The sequence below is a fragment of the Neodiprion pinetum genome, chromosome 4, assembly GCF_021155775.2.
Source record: "Neodiprion pinetum isolate iyNeoPine1 chromosome 4, iyNeoPine1.2, whole genome shotgun sequence".
In the NCBI taxonomy this organism is placed as follows: Eukaryota; Metazoa; Arthropoda; class Insecta; order Hymenoptera; family Diprionidae; genus Neodiprion; species Neodiprion pinetum.
In genome coordinates this window covers 39,682,430-39,706,115 of record NC_060235.2, presented here as the reverse complement: position 1 = coordinate 39,706,115, position 23,686 = coordinate 39,682,430, and the positions used below count along the sequence as shown (strand labels likewise).

The 23,686-nt window shown below is 38.7% G+C and overlaps 1 protein-coding gene across 2 annotated transcripts in view; it reads right to left on the bottom strand.

The window, feature by feature from the left end:
• LOC124217657 (secretin receptor) overlaps nucleotides 1-23,686 on the bottom strand; it is a 48,415-nt gene that overhangs the window by 2,216 nt on the left and 22,513 nt on the right. For both annotated transcript variants that reach the window (XM_046623568.2, XM_046623567.1), the window contains 9 exons: nucleotides 22,914-23,001; nucleotides 13,894-14,000; nucleotides 11,115-11,261; nucleotides 4,257-4,351; nucleotides 3,363-3,697; nucleotides 2,056-2,186; nucleotides 1,858-1,943; nucleotides 1,599-1,743; nucleotides 1,069-1,336 (listed from right to left, as the gene is read on the bottom strand). In XM_046623568.2, the coding sequence (XP_046479524.1) occupies nucleotides 1,069-1,336; nucleotides 1,599-1,743; nucleotides 1,858-1,943; nucleotides 2,056-2,186; nucleotides 3,363-3,697; nucleotides 4,257-4,351; nucleotides 11,115-11,261; nucleotides 13,894-14,000; nucleotides 22,914-23,001 (1,402 nt within the window). The remainder of the gene's footprint in view (nucleotides 1-1,068; nucleotides 1,337-1,598; nucleotides 1,744-1,857; nucleotides 1,944-2,055; nucleotides 2,187-3,362; nucleotides 3,698-4,256; nucleotides 4,352-11,114; nucleotides 11,262-13,893; nucleotides 14,001-22,913; nucleotides 23,002-23,686) is intronic.

The following is a 23,686-nucleotide window of genomic DNA, read 5'->3' as shown; positions in this document are numbered from 1 at the left end:
AAAAATCTACCAAAAAAAAAAATCAATACTTTTCAACCATTTGAAAAACTAATCGTCGAGTATGACGATAAGATAATCACATGCGACATCCTTGCAGCATTGCTATTATACATGGAAACTCTTTGATGAGGAATTAATTTAAATAATAACACAGGTCTGCGATAAAAAAGTTTTCTGAATTGTACATGATATATAAATTTATAGATTTTGGTCAGCTGATTCAGAATATCAACTCCGTTTTTGCGTATCACATCATGATTTTTTGCTGTTCATATATATATACACGGAGAGATACTCTTCTCAGATTAACCCTATTAAAATCAATATTTTTATCAGTTTCAAAGGAGTAGTCTAGTAAATTCATGTTTACTTCATTGATATGAAGATGTAGATTTTGAGAATGTCATGCTTACAAGCACAGAAAAAAATGTCTAGAATTAGTTCAAAACTGTTGTTGGTAAATTGTTAGGCTGCGTAAAAGATCCTAGTTAGAAAGTGTTGTCTAAGAAATTGGTTTCTAATATAATCCTGATATTAGTCCTAAATTCTACGTTCTCAAACACTAAAATTTATGGAAAACATCAGGGTAAAAAAAAAAAATTTTGTTTCGGTGAGCTGCGTAATATTTTCTTGACAATCTTCAGATATTGAAAAAAAAATAGAATTTTTTATTTAAATTTTGCTTTTTGAAGTCATATGTGAAAATGTTGATAAAATAAATAACTAGAGCCAATTTCGAAAAACTATGCTTGCTCCTAGGGTCACTGATATCAAATCTTACTAATGGTAAGGCTATTCAAATGTCAAGAGCAACAAAACCACTGTTGACCAGTGTAATCAAAACTTTGGTAGTTTTATTAATAAATCTGCCGAATGTGACGTGGTGTATATCATATGAATGTCGTTTTTGTATGACATTTGGGACTACTTTCACGAATATTAACACTTCAGTAAAAGACTATAAGGAAAAAAAAAAAGAAACGCAGACCTGTGTTATTGGCGTGCTTATTGGTCAGTGCAGTGTACAGGGTGGGATTAGTAGAGCAATATAGAGGGACGAACGGACACCTTGCGTACTCGCCATGCTGTGCGTCGATCGGTTGACATTCACCCTACGGCACCAGCATGTCCACGGTTTGTTCCACCACGTCGTATCCTCAGGTTTCTTGTTAAGCTTAATCGCGTTGCAGCTACATGTGCTGCAAGAGTGAGTCGAAGCCCTCGGACCCCAACGGCCGCGTCGAAATCGATGGCAATTTCTTGTTCGCCATGCCCGCGAAACTTCGGCGCGTACTTCGCCATTCAAAAAGCAGTAAAGTACCGCGACGAAAAATCCCTGAAACGAAAAACGTATGGCTGATTTGGCAATGAAACTTATGAAAAGTTGTTACGTATTTTTAATTCAATTCTTGGGAGTCGATCGGAGATGATATGATTGTACTTGACAGTTGAGCAGCGATCTTATCGTTATTTTATTTCAAATTGCTCGGGTTTGATTCCAATATGGCCGCCGTTCTCATGCCGGTTGTTCCGATTACTTCCGGCGATCGCCGTTTGTCATGCGGATGTATCGTTTAATTATACCTATGCATACGTACCTGAAAGGACGCGAAAAGTTGATCTCCCAAGAGCCACACCAGTTCAACCGTTTCGTTTTTAACCAGGCCATATTGCATTCCAGAAAATATGGTGTAGTGGATACCGAACAGCGGAACAAGGACCAAGGTACTCCTAGCCCATCTTCTGTTATTCAAAATCGAGAAGCGTTTGCGTTAGAATTAGTACGTTAGATGCAGCCGGCTGGTAGAGAGCTTAATTATTAATTGTAAGTTAATTAGAAATAAAAGATTCGCTCACTTGTATCTCTGAGTCTCCTCGGATACGGTAGATTTCAGCTTTAACATCAGCACCCGGACTATGTTGATAAACAGCACGAAGTTTATCTAAAGCGTTAACGGGGAATTATTTCAAATTTTAGGTAGAGGGCGTCCTTTCGTCCGCAGTAGAAGTTTTCGAATAGTTTATAAATTCGTTAGAGCGACATCGTAGACTCACCAAAATTGAGAGCATCGTGGGCACGCGAATGATTAGAAACAGCAGGGAGTTCTTGTGCGTTGTCCAACAATACGTGTCCTCTAAAGCCGCTCTAACCGCAACCCAAGGAAGGACGAATATGGCCGGTAAACCTAGGAAGATTGGCACCAAGGTATGAAGTATAGTTTAGACGGTGAACGTGATATATGTCTCGGATAAAATGCGTAAAAAGTGAGCATGAGTGATATACTGCAGGGTGCCAGTTCGTGGTCTCGTGCATGAGTAATGAGATTTATCCGTTTCGTATACATCGACGAAGCAATAACGATGCGACAAAATTGGCTCACGCACCCATATTTCAGGCATACCTATACTTTTTTATGGATTCGAAATTTGAAAATTCAAAATGGCCGCCGGAAATGTAAAAAATCATTTAAGTCAGACAAAACAGTTGGTGCTCGATCGTTTCTGATTAGGTCACTGATTGCGAAAATGATGTGGAAATTAAATAATTCAAAATGGCTGACCATTCAGATCTGCTGTTCAGAAGATGTACGTTAGAATTTTGAGTTCAGGCGCGTAGCCAGCATTTTCAAACCCTCTGGGTACCAATTACCTTTATTCGAATAAAGTAATTTCTTGTAGTTTCAACCGCCATATTGGAACTGCTATTTCGAATTATGACATTTTAAGCTGAGGTTGTCGATCGGTAACCGTAAGAACCCCAGATTTATGAATACCGAATCAATAAGAGGTAGAGAAAATCTAATGTGTGCGGTAGAGAAATTTAATTGCGCTATATTATGTAGATAAGCCAATTTATTACAACGGGTTTCACGCGTATAATAACATTGCGAACACACTCACGCGTATCGTATACATAGATAGCATAAAATTTTTCCATGAATATAGTATAAAACCACCGTCAGCATTTCTACAGAAAAATTTGATTTATTTTCTCGCCTTTGTTACACGGTATATCGTGTGGATTCTGATGAGCAGCTACTGGAACCTACTTTACGTCCAGCCAACAATAAGACATGCATTTGGTTATTTTAGAGTTCGTACACGACGATTATGCACTTACGTGCTACTACTCCCAATGCAGGAACTGAGTCGAGGTGAAAGGAATTGATATAAAAATTTAAAAATATTTGGGAATTATTTTCTAATTATGTGACGCCGATTTGAAATGATGTTTTTAAGGTCCACCCTAGTGTACACATACACCTATATTACGTGTCCAGTTTGATGGACGAGTATGGATTAGGTGGAGAAGCTTTCAAGCGTTTGAAACTCCACCAAGTTTCAAGGTTTGTACGACTCACCCCAGCCGAGAACGACGTAGCCCGTGATGCTCGACTTTGAATCAGTAAAGAGAGCCAGAAAGATCAAGTTGTGAAGGTAGAGGCCCTCCATCAGTATCCAGCAATAGTTCGCGAGGATGAAATACTGCCAGACACTGGTGAACGCCTTGCAGTGCCAATTGCTCTCGTTAGGATCCGACAGCCAGTAACTTTCGCCTCCGCCTAGTACCAAAACGTCGGAGGACAAGCCGAGGCCGTCGACGAATATCGAGTGCTTGAGGAGGGCGATGAAGGCCCGCATCATGAACGAGGCGAAGAGGTGCATGTGCAGCATGTTCCTCGGGCATCTTAGTTTTCTGTAACAAAGAATCCGCGAAGCGTCAGAAAACTCCACAAACTCGAGTCCGAGGTCGCGGAGACTCGTGGGTAAAGAGATTTCCTAGTTTCAAGATGTATAGTCGTATATACATATAAGATTCACGGATGCTCAGAAGTTAGACTTTTCTGTACTTTTCCAGTGTATCGCGGTATCTTCGTCGCGGTTCGCTGCGGAATAATCCACTCTGTTATTTCGGCGATGAAATATTTTTTTATCGATTTACTAACATTTATTTCTATACATATAAGTAGGTACAGCAGAAACTTTTACGACCGGTTCATTTGTCAACGCTCTTTCCCTCTTTATAAACATTATGTGTTGTACTTCACGGTCTCTAAAGCGCAAACACATATTTGTGTTCACTTATAAAAACAGAACTGATCTATTCAACATATAAACAAAGTTTAGAATATAATCTCGCTATTATCTCGGATCCTGATCACCTCGACGATTTTTCTCTTCTTTTCAGCATCAATTACTGCAGTAAAAACGGGATTCATCATTCGGTATGTGTAAAACAAGGATTATGCACTTACTTTATGGCTGCCAGTATGCAGAATGCAACTATCAGGGTTGACAGGGAGACGGAATACCCGGTCAGTGAAATCGTCTTGACGATCGGTATGTACTTCTGAAATATCCAAACAATATAAAAATTGTGAACGAAGGTTTTCAGTGCTGAAAAGTCGGACGAAAGCGAGGTGTAACACAAGTTTCGCTTCAAAGGGGGAAAGATTTATGGGCTCCACAGCTTTTATCGTTCAAGAATCGTTCATTCAAAGCTTGACACGGTTACGATATTAATGGGGTGAGAATTTTTCTTCTCTTTGGCCAATTTTTGTGGCAGCGAATTCTTTCGGTTGTGTGTTCTGTAACACGTTACTGGAAAAAATTTCTAGAGGCGTGTAACAGATTTCAGTGGTCTGAAATTGAGATGCAAAGTGCGTACGTGTATAATCGATTATGCTTATACGTAAATATATTTCATTATTTTCGTTTTCATATTCGTGCTTTTTTCACGTACCCATACTACGCAGAAATATTTTCCTCTTTCCATCAATTCTCGTCAACTTTTATTATACATATTGTGACGATGCGAAGAAGTATATTTTTGTTATGGAGATGTGCGAGGGAAGTAGTTCGAGTTTTTAACGTTCCAAATTCCTTACGATCGTTTAGAAAATTTTGTTTTGACCGTTGTACGAATTGGTAGAAAAAGAACGAACGAAAATATCTTGTGCCGTGATTTTCCGTTTGCTTCGAAGTAACGTGTAACCGTGACCCGTGATAACCAAATGAACCAATGTTAACTTTTAATTGGTATTGAGTATGTTTATTAGGTTTAGAAACACCGCTGATCCTCAATGTAATTGAAATTCCAAAGGACCGATTTGCCCTTCGTTTAAACCATCCAATTTCGAAAGCCGATCGCACCCATTCTCCGAAATGAATATTGCCTCCGCCATTTTACTAGCCACCGGATGCAAACTGGATGGACCGCATCTCTTCTCCCTCATTCAATATTGCTTACACCCAAAAAGTTAGCAGGGACGATGTTTTTCCCGGTATGAAGAACTGTACATCGAGGTGAATGTATCTTGGAAAAAGTGATGGAACACAAGTTGAAATTCAGAAAATTTTTGTGGAATTTGGAAATTAGCGATGGGCGAACAATGTGAGAATTTGGTGCAGCAAAAATGAACCCACTGGTTATACGTTGGACCAGCTCGTATTATTCTTTCCCCCGGTATAAGAGTATAATTGAAGGTGCAGACTGCGAGGGGTTTTGTCGTTACTGTTATTTTTATCTGAGATCTCACTGCACGATTATCGTTGTCATTACATTATACCAGCTCAGTTAGTGGGGTAGAAATTTTTGTGGAAAAGATACCGGAACGTGTCGCGGATTTCCGGCCCTGGAAAGGCATCAAGGAAATTACACTTCTTGGGAATAAAGTTGACGGTCTCTTTATAAACGAATGAAACATGAAGAATAAACCATTATCGTGGGTATAAACGATCAGTGACATTTATTAGATTTAGAAGGTGAAGTAAAAAATGCGAAGGGGAAAAAATTGAAAAACAAACTTCATTTTTCGATTTTACTCGCTGGCATCTTCACAATATAATTTCAGCCGGAATACGCGGATATTGAATATGTAATATTAAAGAAGCTTAAACCACCTTGCAGAAGTCCGATTGCCCCTCGGTGAAAGAGGCGTTCGGTTCAGTGCGAATAGAATTTGGACCGAATTGCGAATTGAGAAACTGGGGAACCTTAGAAACGTTTCGTAGCTCTGGGAATATCAAAGTCGCGAAATTGGGGACTAAAGCGCGATTCAACGTCTAGTCGCAGTGTGATTCCATTTGGCTGATCCAATCATCAAGTGTTTCTTTAGACGCTAAGGTACTGCTTTGGTTAGCAGAGAGGTGGTTCTTTAGTGATTCCGGCGTCAGTAGAACATCCTTTTGGAGAATTGTATAATTTACATTGATGTTGCTGAAATAATGCACGAGAATAAAATTCACGAATTTCAAGAACATTTTGGATGATAGTTTATTATAATTTTATTAATAAAGTTATGTCGATAGGTTTTCATTTAATTACAGTTATCATCAGATAGAATTAATACGGAGTGTATAGCTCCATTATTTTCATACATCTCAATGTACAGTTTCATTTTGTTATTATTAGTAATACGTAAATCCAGGTTATGTGAAAATACAATTCACGATATTCAAATTATGCCATATAATCGGATCCGGGACGCGAGATTTTCAACCTATACACCGTCGTGTTTATCATTAAAAATCTTTTCGAAACGATCGGCAACGTCTCCTTTTCAACGTATCGTTGGAAAGATCTATATTCCAACAACCATTCTTCACTTTTTTGTCAAGGTCCACGGATTTTATGAAACAATTGTGACAGCATTTCCGTTGAAAAAACTTGAAACGGCCATATGCGCTATGTTAAAAGTTCAATTTCCAAAAAGCTCGTTTTCGCGTTTTCGGCCAGTAATCTGGTCTGATATCCAACAAGAGGATTCACTTTATTTCCATTACCAATCAGTCCAATTCTCATATACAGCTAAGGACTTTGGATTGACTAAAGAACCACCTTAAGTACACTTAACGCAGTCACTGCGGTGTCAGCGGAAGTGCGACTTGGACACACAAAGGCTTTGTGAGAACTGAAAACGTCCATATAGTCTGTACCGGATCAGATCGCGGTTCGTTTGCAGCAGTTTGAACAGTTCCGGAGCTTTCATTAAAGTTTCAATACGTAAATTGCCCGGTGATTAAGGGGAGAAATCCCTTTAGAATTTTCAAAAAATCGATTTTTTTTTTTTTTTACATATTTCGAAAGTATAATACCCAAAGAATATACTGACCAAAGGAAAACCTGAAATAATGAATATTTGCGGAGTTATCGCATATAGTGTAGAGCGGAGCGACAGCGTGCGGTCAGGTAGCGAATCGGGCGCTCGGACCGTTAGAGGCGGAGCAACCTTCACATCACAATGCTCCCTTATTTACCTTTTTTTTTTGACCAGGTAGATGTTCCGAGAAATTTTATAGAGGGGACATGATAGATATATCCATATAGCGTGAAACGGTAGGTATACGGAACGAAACGTTGCCCGAAAAACAGATTCAGTTTCGTTTGAAATTTTGTCACGAACGGTCGTGTTTACCAAAGTAAAATGCCAAACTATCCGAAAGGAACGCGAGGCAACATAGCCCGAAAATGTGTGAGCAAAAAAAGAAGATTTCAAGGAAATCAATTTACTGATGCGAGCGGGGAGAATTTCGGGCCGAGTACAAGTGACGAAATGAGTGCAAGTGCTAAAAAACTCAAGTCTGCGTGCATAGACGATGTACGTACGAATCCTTTGCACGCATACAGAATTATTGAGTTTTTAACAGTTTTTACGGCTCTATCAGACATTTTAATTTGTTCCGTGTGCAAGCAAAGAGTACATTTTAATGAGTCAGGCCGTAGAGGTCTCGGTTTCAAAATTGTCGTTACGTGTCGGTGTGGCAATCGAGAAATTAAGTCAGGACCTTTGATTCACACTGGTTACGAAATTAATCGAAGGCTTGTGCTAGTTATGAGATTTTTGGGGGTCGCGAGACGAGGAATCAATACCTTTTGCAATCTCATGGACCTGTGCACTGGATTTAATCAAAGCAGCTACACCAAAATCATCGAGCATATTTATGTAGCTGCCAAGTCCTCATTCGATTTTTCAACGCAGAATGCTGTCAAAGAAGAGGTGAAAAAAAATATCGAGCATGAAAGAGGAGAAAAAATTCTCAAAGTCTCGGGTGACGGTACGTGGAAAAAGCGTGGGTCACTGTATGGTGTAACTACGCTCATCGGCTACTACTCTGGTAAAGTGGTCGATTTAGTTGTCAAAAGCAGTTACTGCCAAGACTGTACGTTCTGGAAAAATAAGACTCGTACGAAAAAATATGAGGAATGGTTCGAAGATCACGAAGAAAATTGCATGAAGAATCACGAGGGCTCCGCGGGAAAAATGGAGGTTGATTCTATGATAGAAATGTTTTCCAGATCTGAAGAGAAATTTGGCGTAAAGTATGGCAATTATATAGGTGATGGCGATTCGAAAACTTTTAAGGCCATTCTAGAACTAAGTCCTTATGGTGACGAGTTGACTGTTGTAAAAAGTGAATGCATTGGCCACGTAGAGAAGAGAATGGGCACCAGACTCCGAAACGTAAGAAAAGAAAAAAAACTTTCCGGAAGAGGCAAGTTAACGGATAAAGTTGTCAAAAAACTAACGAAATATTATGGTTTGAGCATTCAAAGAAATGTAAATAGTGTTGAAAATATGAAAAAAGAGATTATGGCTAGTTTCTATCACATTTTTTCAACAAAAAAAAAGCCAAATCACAAATACTGCCCGACTGGACCCGAAAGCTGGTGTAAATGGCAAAAAGCAATCGCCTTGGGTAAAAATCCAAAATTGGAAGATCTTTCACCGTTACTTCCCGAAAATATCCAAGAGCATCTCCTGCCAATTTATCAAGATCTGTCCAGAGATGATTTGCTAAAAAGGTGCTTGGGAGGCCATACCCAAAATGCAAACGAAAGCTTCAACTCGACGATCTGGCGATTGGCTCCAAAACATTTGCATTGCGGCTTAAAAATTGTTGAAATTTCGGCCTACATCGCTGCTGGTATGTTCAATAATGGCTTCTCTTCGATCTTGAGGATTATGAATGCGTTGGACATAGTTGTTGGCACCAACTGCAGAATTTTCGCTGAAACTTCGGATGAGGAGCGAATTGTACGGCAAAACAGAGTGAGTCTTTCTGAGACGAAAGAAGCTCGTACTGCCCGGAAAAAACAGCTGGCGGAAGAAAATGAGCTTTTCGAGGAAGAAGAAGGTCTGCTGTATGCGCCTGGCATCGCTGATTAATCGGTAAGTCACTACAATCACTAGTTTTCACATGTTGAAACTTTAAACGCGATTATCTCGAAACAACATTTTCAAAAACTGCTCGTGTTGTAGCTCCAAAAGTTATCGACCGATTTCGATGAAATTTTGGGGGATCACGCTCAGTAATATTATCGGAAGGATGTACCTAAGGTTCGAAAGGTAGCGCGTAAATAAATACCTTTTTAGGGGTCAAGTATGTCGAAAAAAAGGTCGAAAATTCGACCTTTAGAATAAAAGGGCTCCGAAATTTTCAATTTTGCACTTTGTCATCATTTTTTAGGTACATCCTTCCCCTTAATATGTCAATAAACGAATAACACTTGTTAAATCTTATTCAGATCAACAGCAAAAGAGTGACAACTGCAGCACTTTTCGATGTCACGGAAAACAGGCGTCCCAAGACCCTTAATAACGCCGCCATTTTGTGTATGATCGCAACAAAAAAAATTGTTTCTCACCTTGAATGCTTCAATAAAATTATGTTAAAATTGAAAATTATTACATAATGTTTATCCCCTCTAAAAAAATTCTCGAAAAATACCTATTTTTCACGCTTCCAAAGGGATTTCTCCCCATTGGCCTGGAAGATGAGGCGAGGGTTTGATTTTCGTTTAACAGTTCACGGAGAAAACGTTTCCGTTAAATAAACGCAAAATTGTAACAGATCTATAGAACAATGCTTGAATAACTTTCAAGACGAGTTTCCAAATTCTCCAGTTATGTAAGTTATACTCCAATTGTGGAGGTGATTTTCCCGTTGAGCGAGCTGTTACGCTTGACTAGTTGTCCAAAGATTCGTTAAAATGTATCACATTACACAATTTCAGCCTGTAATCCCCGAAAATGACGGGTAATTCATCACGTCTCGTGTGTATTCACTTCAGAGCTCTTCCCGCTTGCTTTTAATTCTTTGGTTCTTACAGTTTACTGGACAAAATTTGATTAAAAATTTTGTTTATCCGCTTGGTATAAATATGAATATGAACGAATGAATATCCTACGCGAATGTCGCCTCGTTTTCTACGGACGAGAATGTTTATCTCGTCCACTGAATCACCAGGCCACCAGGGGTATACTTCGTCCTAAATTTACATTTGCCAACTAATTGTCAAACTACTATTATACCGCTCTCGTCGCGCACTCGGAATGTGGAAAATCTGAGTTTAGTTTTAGCCGCGGCTCGCCTCTTCTCGAACGCACCTTTACATTCGGGGATAATTGGGTCGCTACCCAGATCCTTCAATTATGATTATTCGCGAATTTTAATGCTGATTTGGTGTTAATTGGAGTTTTCTTCGTGGATTTCCAAGGGCTGAAATTGTTTGCTATTACGTAATTTGAAAGCGTGTTAAAAACCTCCGACTTGTCTTACAATGCAAGGAAAATCCTTATATATAATATCCAAGGTGTACCTCACAGATTTCTTTATTCTTAGATGTATTGTATCAAATCAAGAATCGCGTTTAACCTTTAGAGGGCCGGCATTTTTCCCGGGAAATTTGATATTTTTCAGAGGTATGATTTGGGTGTATAATAGTCAACACGTCCGGTGGAGTTTCAGAGTTACCTGCTGGCTCTTGTTTGGGACACTCCGGCCCTCTAAAGGTTAAAGGGTGAAAACTACCCCTAAAGTTGACCCTCATAAACAGAGCATGCAACCCCTAAGAGCGAAAGTACTGCGCATATTATTGTCCATTTATAGGGAATAACGTCCAATTGATTTCAATGACAAATTTTGTGTCATTTTCGAGAGATCCGAAAAGATCAATTTTGTGGGGTATGCTTTAGGAGTGGTTTTAGTAATACATGCTTGATATTTTTTTCTCTACTAACTTTTCTCTACTCGAACGTTGATGATTGAAAATTAAAATATCCCCAAAAATTTACACAACTATTTTCAATATAGTGAGGAGAAATTCTCACCGCAAGCGAAGCGTTCGGGGTTTCCAGCTGCATGACGACCTTGACGAATGGTGTTTTGAAGCACTGCGAGTAGTTGCTCCATGTGCTGTTAGTTGTGACGTTCCAATACCAGCTGCCGTTGGACATGCAAGACCGAGTGGCGTTTTCCTGTGAAGAAGAAAAATGAAAAAAAAAAAAAAAAATGCGACTGAATCAAAAACAAGCAAACAAACGGTCGAACAACATAAGTCAGAAGAACGAGATTATCAATATCCCTTACGCTGCAGGCTGGGGTACAAAATCACCCCACTTCATGTTCACCGTAAATTTCATGTGGGAAAGATCCGAAATAAATAATGTAATATCGCAAAAATCGTTAATTCATTCCTTTTCCAAAAATACAACTTCGCTTACTAAAATAAATGCCTACTGTCTTCTAATCGAGCCCTGTGTCCATAAGTTTTTTCTCAAATGTCATGTGTCTTGAGAGTAACTCGGTTAATTTTCAGCTGAAAATAAATTTCATTGTTTCGTGAACGTCACAATGACGCCAACTGTGCGAGTTACACGGTGCTTACACCTAAAATAAATTAAAGACAAACAGCTCAGGGTAATACTCAAGCGTTACGTGACAGCATAACATGCGCGAAATGCGAAACGCGAGGTGCAATTTGAGGGTGGTCAGTAATCAGCGTTCGACATTACTTGGGGTGATTTAGTTTTCTCGTAAAGGGCTTCGCACTGCTCCCAAAAGGAGATCATGTCCGATTATCACGCAGCGCCCTAGCCTTTGCGAACCTTTTTCCAACCTTTTTCTCCCATTTACCAACCCCTGTCCCAGCATGCTGACCTCGTCTTCTGTTTATAGCCGTGTAACTGGGCGCAGTCCACCATCTGTTTAATTAGTATTCAGACTTCGATCAGTTTAACGAGAACAATTCCGCGCAATGAGTTCTCACCGAGTCTAGACTCTGGACACTTTGTGAACTTCTGCAATCCTATGGCGGGGGGTTATTTCTCAGGCGTGAAAGTTTGAACGACAACTGACTGCCGTTGAATTTTTCTCCTAAGATCGTAATTGACAGTCACAAACATTTGCAAACTGATCGCATTCCAAAATTAACTGTCGTATTAGATCTCGCTATGCAGATAATTATCGTTTCGTTGAAACAAATTGGTTTATAATCGCGTAGAACTGTAGGTTCCCTTGACGATTGGCCCGATACAGGTCAAACTGCGATGTCTGTACGCCGGTTGTAGTGCAGATGGTCAAACATCACGCGAGATCTTCCCCAAGGAAGACCCTGATGGACTCTTAAAGTCAAGCGGCGAGCATTTCTGTTAACTCATTTAAGAGTTTTTTGTTTTAAAGAGAATGAAAACACTTAGAAAAACTTCAGTTTGAGGGCTTTATTACTCATAGTTTTGAAAAGATTTCACAATTTTTTCATCAAAATCAATAACGAAATAGCGGCATGGCGCCTCCCCACAACCCTTAAGTAGTTAAGTGGTGTAGGTATGACAGGACAAAGTTTAGGTATCTAGTGCATAGAAAACGAAATTTTTTCTTTTTTTCTTTTTGAAACAACTGTCTCCGAGCTCCACTGATATTTTACTGACCGATTGTTATATTAACCTACTAATGTGAATATTTCATGAGGAATGAACCTCGCAATGAATTTCATCAGACACGGTTCAGTTGAAAGTAAACTTGAACGAAGCAAAGCAGCTTGATGAAACCGCTTTTATGCGGGGGTTGAAAATTGACGTTTTAAAAACACTTTTATAATGATGTACTGATACAAATTCACCGCGAGGTTTCTTCTCTTCTTCGCGCTTCGTGCCTGCGCACATCAACTTGGAATATACGCATTACTTATTTTCCCCATTACGTGTGAAGTATGAAGTAAAAGCCGATTTCTGCGAAGGGACGTTGGAAAAAAAAAAAAATTCGAAACCTTCGAGACGCATGAAGAGAAGAAATGAAATGCTCTCGAGGCTTATGTCAATTGACTTTCCGTTTGATCTACTTAAGGAGATTGCTGATGAAAATTGGAATGTAGTCACGCGACTCAAGTATTTACACAACCTTGATTGATATGAATTATTAAAAGTTACTATGCAAAACTTCGGATGGTTGTGAAATTGCTTATGGTACTGAGGATAAGAAGGTGCTTATAGTGAAATATCCTTTACCGTCAAAATCACAGACAAAAAATGTAGGCACGTCGATACAACAACTATCTTATTAGTAAAAGCTACTCTTAAGAAGGTATTCGTAAAGTATGAAGATCTTTTTACGTATTGTTCGCTAATAACAGTAAAACATATGAAGTGTCTCATAAAATATTTTGTCGGAATTTTGTAACAGTGAAATATAATTCAGTTCATTCGGAAAAAGTGATTAGATGACAAAACCTTTAAAAAAATTAACTATTACATTTCAAGAAAAATTAGTTATTTTGAGCAAAATGAAATTTTGAACAGGAATAAAATAATTCAGAAAGAAACAAAATACCAGAAAATATATCATTTTATTCAAAAAATCATAATTCACTGAATTTTTAATATTTTGAGCTGAAAATTGACCGAGTCAACTCTTCACACACAGATGTTTTTCAATTGAAATTTAAAGTGAACGTCGCGGGGTCGTTTTCACCCCGGTATGGAGCGCAAGGGTGAAAAATGATATTGAACGTTTATACGCGCGTTGAAGATAAACCGAACTTCGATTATATGACGTACTAACTTCGCGTGAGGATTTCATAAAAGCTCACGATTCGCGATGAGGGAAACTTACCTTGTCGTTGAAACCAGCGATGTAATCCGGGCAGGCGACAGTCGCCACTGCGCCAGGGGATGTGGATGGCCAACAGAGGATGCCGTCCCAAAGCTTCGGACAAAAGCCTGCAGAATTGAAAACAAAGTCACACGGTAGTCGGATGAATCAAAATACTCCTGAAAACCGAAGCCAGAAAGCTTCTCGTTACTGCGTGAGAACTTGGACTCAGCTTTATGATTAGTAAGGTAAGCGTACCAGTTACTGACCCTGTCCCAATTATTGACCTTTTTTGGTTCTTAGTTCTAAAATTACTAAGAAAACAAATTTGTACCGTGTAACCCTCTAGCGATTGGTTTTAGTCATCGAGAAGTTCACAATATGTGCCGTCAGCTTATAATTTTGCAAAATACATGGGTCAATGATTGGGTCTAAACGTGTCAATAACTGGTATACACTTACCTTATGTTGAGTTTTCGGTCACGGCACGATGCGGAAACGCTTTTGGTGGCTAATAGTCCTTGACCGTAATCTTATCCTGTACGTAATTCTACACAGTACGGTTCTCTCAAAGCATGATTTATTTCATCAGTGCTTGAGAGAAGGATTTAGCCGTCCTGGGGTCAGAGTTACGAGTCGACTCGGTGCACGGAGAGAGAGAGAGAGAGAGAGAGAGAGAGAGAGAGAGAGAGAGAGAGAGAGAGAGAGAGAGAGAGAGAGAGAGAGGGAGGGAGGGAGGGAGGGAGGGAGGGAGGGAGGGAGGGAGGGAGGGAGGGAGGGAGGGAGGGAGGGAGGGAGGGAGGGAGGGAGAGAGAGAGAGAGAGAGAGAGAGAGAGAGAGAGAGAGAGAGAGAGAGAGAGAGAGAGAGAGAGAGAGAGAGAGAGAGAGAGAGAGAGAGAGAGAGATGTATCACCAAGACTATAATATATAGAGAGAGATAGTAACCCAATGGAATAATAAGAAAAAGTGGCTAATATGACTGAAAGAACCGATGAAGGAACGACTGATTCAAAGGAGAAAGAAGATTACTCGTACGGTAGAGAGTATTAATAATGCTCTTTCATTGAGTATTGAACCTGTGTGTGTTGGACTTGTTCGGAAAGTGGAATTCCAAGTATTGTACGAAAATTGGGATCAGAAGTTTCGAACTTAATGGAACACGTCACGACTAACGACCATGGATGAAATTTCATCCAGCAACGGTGGAAGGAGGAGAAATTATAACGATATGCCTCGTTGTAGCGTGTACACTTTATATATATATACATGTGTCGAACATAGGTAATGTGTAGGTGACGAAAAACCACTTCCAGAGGGTCGTAAACTGTCTAAACGGAGATGCGACTCGCTCTCTGCTTCCTGAACGCTTCCGAAAGTCGGAGAAATTCTCTCGTGACATGGTCGCATTAATTTGTTTAATATATACCGCGACATATACATGACAGAAAATACGCGTATCATATAAGCGTTCCGGAAATTGTGAAATGGAAAAGCGTGACCCGCGTATTTGTAAACACCATGAACCTCTGTAGATGTGAAGCGGAGGACGAGGAGTGATTATAACATCCTTTTTTGGATAAGTGTATAATTTGTATTAAAGTTGTTGGATCAGTGCACGAGAATAAAATTCATGAATTTCAAGAAAATTTTGGATGATAGTTTATTGTAATTTTATTAATAAAGTTATGTCGATAGGTTTTCATTTGACTACAGTTATCATCAGATAGAATTAATAGGGAGTGTACAGTTCCATTATTTTCATACATCTCAATGTACAAGAAATTTTTTTCGATAATTAATGAACGTTTTAATTTCCTTTTTGTTATTATTAGTAATACGTCAATCCAGGTTATGTGAAAATACAACTCGCGATATTCAAATTTCGCGCCATATAATCGGATCCGGGACGCGAGATTTTCAACCTATACACCGTCGTGTTTATCATTAAAAATCTTTTCGAAACGGTCGGCAACGTCTCCTTTTCAACGTATCGTTGGAAAGATCTATATTCCAACAACCATTCTTCACTTTTTTGTCAAGGTCTACGGATTTTATGAAACAATTGTGACAGCATTTCCGTTGAAAAAACTTGAAACGGCCACAAGCGCTATGTTAAAAGTTCAATTTTCAAAAAGCTCGTTTTCGCGTTTCCGGCCAGTAATCTGGTCTGATATCCAACAAGAGGATTCACTTCATTTCCATTACCAGTCAGTCCAAGTTTCATATACAGCTAAGGACTTTGGAATGATTAAAGAACCACCTTAACGGTTCACCACTATCGAACTCAAATTGATCATTACAGTGTCGCGTACAATTACGCAACCCGCATTACACGTGTGTGGGTATCTATAAATGAGCCATCGGCCTGCACCCTGCGTTGTTGGCTAAAGGCGTTGCTTCACGAGAACCAACTGAGCTGCACTCCTTTCCAGGGTGTGTAAATTTCGGTCTCGCAAATTCTTACGAGGTTATACGATTCTCGTGAAAATGGTTCATGCAGCAAAGTACCGAATAGCATTCCCAAATCGTTGACGCGAAAAGACTCATGATCATTCGGTCCTGTTGTAGCATTTGTCCCATTACGGACCAGTAAGATTCGTTAAATGTTCTATAGCATTTTTACCGAATTGTATACAAGAGTGAGAACTGAACCCTTGTCAATGTCGACCTCAATCATCATGCTATTACTTCTGTTAAACAGTACGGGAATGGTTGACTTTTTCAATATACGAAGCTGGGTCAAACAATTTGCGAGTAGATTGAACGAGGAATCTTCTGGATTACTCGGAATCCTTTGTTATTTCCATATTTTTATCATATTTATCTCTCCGCATGCCTCCGTTGATTCGTTCGATTCGTGTCCGGACACCGAAGTATTAAAGACTTGTCACGTGCACTCGAGACGATCATTTTGGATTGGAAACGATCCGTCATCTCTCCGTGCAAAAGATCCTCCAGTACTCGTTTTACGCTTTGCCGTTCATCCTGGTAATCTAAAACTCGATTAGCACCATGGAAGCATCACGAATCTTGTCTGCGATGGAATCTCATCATAAAATTAGGTGGAAAAAAACTAAGGATTATAAAGAAAAGTCTCGAGATCAGAGTTCGCCGAATGGTCGAGTCGATTATGAGGAGTAGAAGAAGTGCATAAAATTTCGTTTCAACAAACACGAGCTTGCGCAAACTCTTCATGTGCGAAGTTCGTCGCTCTTGGTGTTGTATAAATTGATCTTGGTACGTGTGTACTCCACTACGGTGAAATCGAAATGCAACCAATGGACCGAACGCGTATTGACGAATAGTGAACAATATTCACGTTCCACGTAATTTGATTTCGAGACACCTAAAAGCATGTATTGGAGAATTCAGGGTCGTGTGTAATTGGGCGTCCTTTGGGGGGTGAATAGTCATCGTGCTAAGTGACCCGACGTCACGTCTTCAATGAGGTTGGATTAAGGCGGTTTGATGGGAAAATATCGTCACTTTTTAGCCGTTTTATTATTAGGAGAAACTGGGATGGTCGATTCTTTTATTAAACCTTACGCTGCGCACCTCCTGTGTATGTGACATTGGTGTCGCTGGAGATTCCACATGGAAAATCATTGCGTAGAAACGGAGGTATTGAGTCGAATAACTTGAAAAAATTCTGGGTTACTCTTTAGATATTACATTTCAAGGCAAAGTAGTTATCTTTGGCAATATGAAATTTTGAATATGAAAAGAAGAAAAAAATTTATGAAACAATGAAATACCGGAAAATGGATCGTTATACTAAAAAAGTTACAAGTCGCTGAATTTTTGATATTTTGAGCTGAAAATTAACTGAGTTACTTGCAAAATACAGATATTTGAGAAAGTGAGAAAAAAAAACGGACATACCGTGTGATGAAAAAAATGGATTTATTTAAATGCGTGATGTTGTATTTTTGAGAAAAGAATGAATTAACGATTTTTACGATATTTCAGTATTTATCTTGGATCAAATCAGATTATTCTGGATATATTGCCATGCGGTCATTTTGACCCCGGTGTGTAAGCCTAAGAGTTAAAAACATGAAAATAGAAAATAAGTTCTGGATTTACCTACAAGATTAAAGTCGATTCAGACAGGTACCGATTTTTCTATTCAAATCTTTTCAAGACTGTTGAAAATCTGGTAGATTCGTTTCACTTCACTCGAGGCAAGAGTTACTCGCTTTATAATTCAGATAAATGTTTTCTTATAATTTGATAAACACTCGATGAAGTTTTCAACGAACGAGAGCAGACTTTATAAGCGAAGCCGTGCCCCCCCCCCCCTCCCCCCATTTTGAACTTCTGTTAATCAAGTCAGTCGAATTTAGTTACAAGGTTCTGTAACCCTTGCAGACAGAATACCCGGTAATTCATCATCTCGTCTTCAGACTCGAGTCGTTGTAAACGTCGCCTGCAACGTGTCAAGATGGGAAATACCGGGTAACTTGGACATTTCCTCTCTCTACCATGTATGCAAATTAATTTAATACGTGGGAAGAGATGGTTCATGGTTCACATCGTAAGCCAGATATGGGGGTTAGTATCCTCATCCTCATTAGAGGCTTTTATAATTCATAATTATGCTAAGGTGGTGAAAACCACATCATGAGGCGGATTTTCACGCGCTTTTTTTTTTTACCCATTTTTTTTCAGTGGTAAAAATTAATTGAAATTTAATCCCAAATTTGTCGTTATTTTATTCATATTTTGAGTTACGCGTAAAAATTTTTTCAACACATTTGTGGCGAAAATTTAGAAGGTTTAGAAGTCCGAGTTCGTTGTTCGCGGAAAATATGGACGTCGCAATTTTTATCTGAAAGTGAAATGGTTTTTTGTTTTTCTTTCGTTTTACAGTATTAGCATGTTTTCTAAGACTATGAGCCAACATTTCGCGTCGTATCATAATTTCGATGGTGTTTTTTTTATTGCTAAATAAGTGGAAAAAAAAAAAATAAATAAATAAAATTGTGAAAATCGAGATATTTTTTTCAAACACCGATTTTGACCCGCAATGAGGTTCATATTCTTAGAATACATGTTAATATGATGTAAAAAAAATAAAAAAATTTGTAAACGTAATTCGAAATATCAATAAAATAATGTTATTTAAGCTAGATCAAGTTCCAATAAAAATTTCCTACTCTGAAAAATTCATAAAAAAACGTCTGAAAATCAGTATCTTGATGTGGTTTCTCCCTTTTCACGTGTGCAATGAAGATCGTTCGTTTGATCGATTGTAATTTTTTTTTTTTTTCTTTTCTTTTTATATTTTTATTTTCTCACCCCCTGAAGCGTTTCGTCGTAATTATATCAATGTCATGCTCCTTATAACAAAGTGTTGCTCTCAAAATTCTCGGTCCCCCATAATTTGACAGGTGGATAAAAACAAAACTCTTGACAAGAGCTTAAGTGCTCGGGACAAGAGGGGCAAGTTTAAAGGCTCTTTTCGCGCTATGGGGTGAAAAAAGAAGTGTCGTACGGATAAAAAAAAAAAAAAAAACAAAACGGTTTGCAAAACAACGCTCGATCGATTATCGACGAAACGGGAGCAGCTGGTTTCGGTAAACGTTTTAAAACCATGGATTGAAACGTGCCGTATTAACCTGGCGAATTTTTTCCGGCGAAAGGGATTCTCTGCAAACGATATATTTTTTCCCACTTTTGCCACTTCGTCGTTTCGCGGGTAAAATATTGCCGACGAATGATCAGCGTCGTAAAATGAGACGAGGTGGAAAGCACTTTTTTTGAAGGAAAGTTAACGATCGTCGATGATCCGAGAGACACAAAATGGACGGTTAGTGCAACTACGTCTGTGGATGTAAAAGGTGTTCCAGGGACCGGGATAAAGTTCATCCGTGTTTCCACTTATTTTGCAATAAAAAAAACACCATCGAAATTATGATACGACACGAAATGTTGGCTCATAGTCTTAGAAAACATGCTAATACTGTAAAACGAAAGAAAAACAAAAAACCATTTCACTTTCAGATAAAAATTGCGACGTCCATATTTTCCGCGAACAACGAACTCGGACTTCTAAAGCTTCTAAATTTTCGCCACAAATGTGTTGAAAAAATTTTTACGCGTAACTCAAAATATGAATAAAATAACGACATAGTTGGGATTAAATTTCAATTAATTTTTACCCCTGAAAAAAAAATGGGTAAAAAAAAAAAAGCGCGTGAAAATCCGCCTCATGATGTGGTTTTCACCATCTTAGCATAATTATGAATTATAAAAGCCTCTAATAAGGATGAGGATACTAACCCCCATATCTGGCTTACGATGTGAACCATGAACCATCTCTTCCCACGTATTAAATTAATTTGAATACATGGTAGAGAGAGGAAATGTCCAAGTTACCCGGTATTTCCCAACTTGACACGTTGCAGGCGACGTGTGAAATGAATGTCCGTGTCTTTATTCGGTGTCGAGCAAAGATTTCTGTCACGCTCTTTTTTTGCATGCGACGATGGTCCATGTCCGAACAGTCGAGAGCGATGAGTTTGCGAATTTGGAATTGCACGCATCGAAGTGCGAGGGGAGGAAACGGTGGGCAATAAATCAACCCCTCGATTCTTTATAGAATTTCTTTTATACCGTGGTCAGCGAGCCTCAAGATTCGTATTTATTTGGCAGTCCTTAGGCTTATTGTCGGGTAGGAGTAATCCTTGAAGAGGAATCCGCCCGAAGATGCATTAGAATTGGGAATGAGTGGAATATTTCGCTATGGGATCGCCGGATATGGGTCACCTGTGTATAATATTATATTGGGGGATTATTGCGGGGATCGATTCGAAGAGATATTTCCATTCGGCTCAAATTTCCCAAATTTTATCACGCCCTTGGGTACAACATTTCCCAAATTTTGTTAACCCCCCTCCCCTCCCCTCCCCTCCCGTAAGTCAATAATGACAGAGGAATTTCGTCCGGTTCTTCTCGCTGTTTTTTTTTTTTTTTTCTTTTTTTGTTTTTATCTTCCTCACTTTTTTTTTTCACTTCCCGTTTTTCTGCGCTCAGTGAACAAAGGAGGTTATTGCAATCCACCCGAAAATGAAAAGTTGAGTTTTTACTAGATCTCGACCATTCAAGATCTTAAGAATCAGATCCGACAATTTTCGGACGAATGCGGTGGATAGAAAAAAAAAAAAAACTAAAAATATTCGGATTTTGGTTGAAATTAGTTGGCGCGGGTTTTTTGGGTCACCGACAACGAATCCAAGGTCGGACATCAAAAATTTGTAATATTGGATCCATTATAGTGGTTGAAAATAAAAAAAAATCGTCATAATTTCATGTAATCCGGTATCCCAAGGCTTTGAAATCGTTAATCACGGATCCAAATTTGTAGTTCGATATTCGAACTGGATATCATTTTATTTTTTTTCTCTCAACTTTGAAGCTGCAGTGCGAAAACTGGAAGTTCGAAGGCTGGCTCACGGTCAGCTTAATGCCATTTTTTCTCTCTGTGTATACACACTTCGAAAAATCGAGGGTTTTATGTAAGCTCAACTCCTCTTTACTTGTCCGCTGTAATTACTCCGCGTTTTAAGCGCGGTCATTTGTTTATGTACAATTATATCCCCTAAATTTTCACTTCAGATTAATTATCGCGGCGAAAATGGGTTGAAATTTATAAAGTAATACTAGATGACGTGTGAGAAAGATGACGAGAGAAAATCGTTCTGAAAGTAAATGCAAAGAAAGGATTTGTTGAATTTACCAATTACGACGACAGAAATCTTTGACCAGTAGAAACAAACGTTAATTAATCCAGTAAAATAATGAAAGAGAAAACGAGCAATTTTTGAGAGTTTTGTTTCTTCTCGATAATCAGTCACGAGGATTCTTCGGCTTCCACTTGTACACGGCTTGAATACTAATTAGAGAATTTATTTAACAAGCAATTATCACTGCCCGTCTCGCAACTCAACATTTGCACGCGCTACAAGGCCAAACTTAACGATGATTTTTTTTTTTGTCTTCTCTTTCTGTCCTCTCATTTTTCCTCAAGAGTTACGCGATGTTTACACACATAGATTTGTCTACAGTAACGAGCTACGGCTATTTATCGCTTAAGATTTCATAAGTTAAATAATTTCCTCTCTTAAATTCCTAATTAAACATGCACGCTGTTTGCATGCTTGAAAATCAATCCGCCGTCATGGATAAGGAAATGATTTCCGGGTTGAACAGTCGCCAATCGCGACGTTTTTTTGATCCCAAATCTTTTTTATCCCACGTCGAGTGGTGGTGATGGCACAAAGAATCTATCATCGAATCCTGCGCGATATTTTCTAAGCAATAACGTTTTTATATTTATTCGTATATTATACAAATAAGAGCTACACGGACAATGAGAGAAATTTTTAGTTCCGGTTACCGCTCAGTCCTTAACTATTTTCATTTCTTACCACAATCGAAAAATATAGTTCCAGGTAGAAAATGAAAATTAGTTTTCTAGCTGTTACCGGAAAGTCTGGTATCCGTTACTATTTTTTCTCATCACGATCACTCTTACTATATTTTCTTGTCACTGTTGCGAAAATTTAACGCTTGTGCAAGAATAAATTGACCTTAAAGCCTTGTTTGATTAAAAAAAGTATAGTAAACCGAAGAAACTGATTTTGTGTTTCAATTATCACAAAAGGATCGACGATGGAGCAAAATGGTTAGGCGTACCTCGTTTTTCGTCATTCCAACAATATTCAAACGGTTTTTTTAACGATACCTGTTTTACTGAATTTTTCTAGTCACTGTAACAAATGAAATTTTTCTCAGTGTACTTAATAGTGCGCAGTAATAAATTGTGAAAACCACGTAAGCTAGATGAATAATTATATTACACAGCTGTAACTATTTACGCGTTACTTTCCGGTGTATTTCAAAAAGTGCGGTTTCTCAAAGTTAGTCACCGTTCCCAACCGCTTACATTCGTATCCGGCATAACGACGCGTATCTCTAATCGTATAATAACGGACTTGCACTGTCATTGCATGATCGCTTTTTCGAGAAAAACTCACCGGCCATGTCCATCGTTCCGTTTTGACACAACCCAGCTTGCAGCTGCATGATCTTTTTCTGTATGCTCGGACTTGTGTAGCCCGAATCCTGAAATGATAAAAGAAAAAATTTGGTTACGTATTTTCGGATCAGTTTTATTTTTCCATATAAACAGTCGCGGCACGTCAAAAACTGTTAAAATTACTGCTCGAAACTCGCGAGCCTAGAGCTTAAAGATCGAGTTTTGAATGCGCGCCATTATCGAAGTTAGGTTAACCTTAAATCAGGTTAAACGCACGGAATAATCACGTGACAAAAATGGCGCGCAATACAAATCGCAGTTCCAAACGCCTCGGATTGTTTTGTAGATTTCTTTTTTAATTCTATTGATTTACGAATAGAGTTGACGTTTCGAAGTTATTGGCAGGCCGAATTTACGCGTAACCGCTTGATACGGTATTACGTAGAATTCAATGGGCTTAGAATTGGCAATGCACGTTTGTCTTGTCGCATCATTATTATAGAGAATTGAAATTCAAATTGAACGCTATTTGGTACTGTGAATTCTGCTCCATTGTTTAATCATGCTGTTATTCTGAGCCTGAATAATCCGCTTCTCGAATTGCGCTTTCGTTTTGGTGAACAAAAATTTTGAGCTTTCGAGGCAATTTGTGGTTGTTTCTGTACAACCGAACGACTCACCACTAAAAAAAGATGATGTGATAAATCGCAATACGTTTTGTAAGAATTCAGTGTGTAATTTATTACATGATTTATCTCGTAAATTTGATAA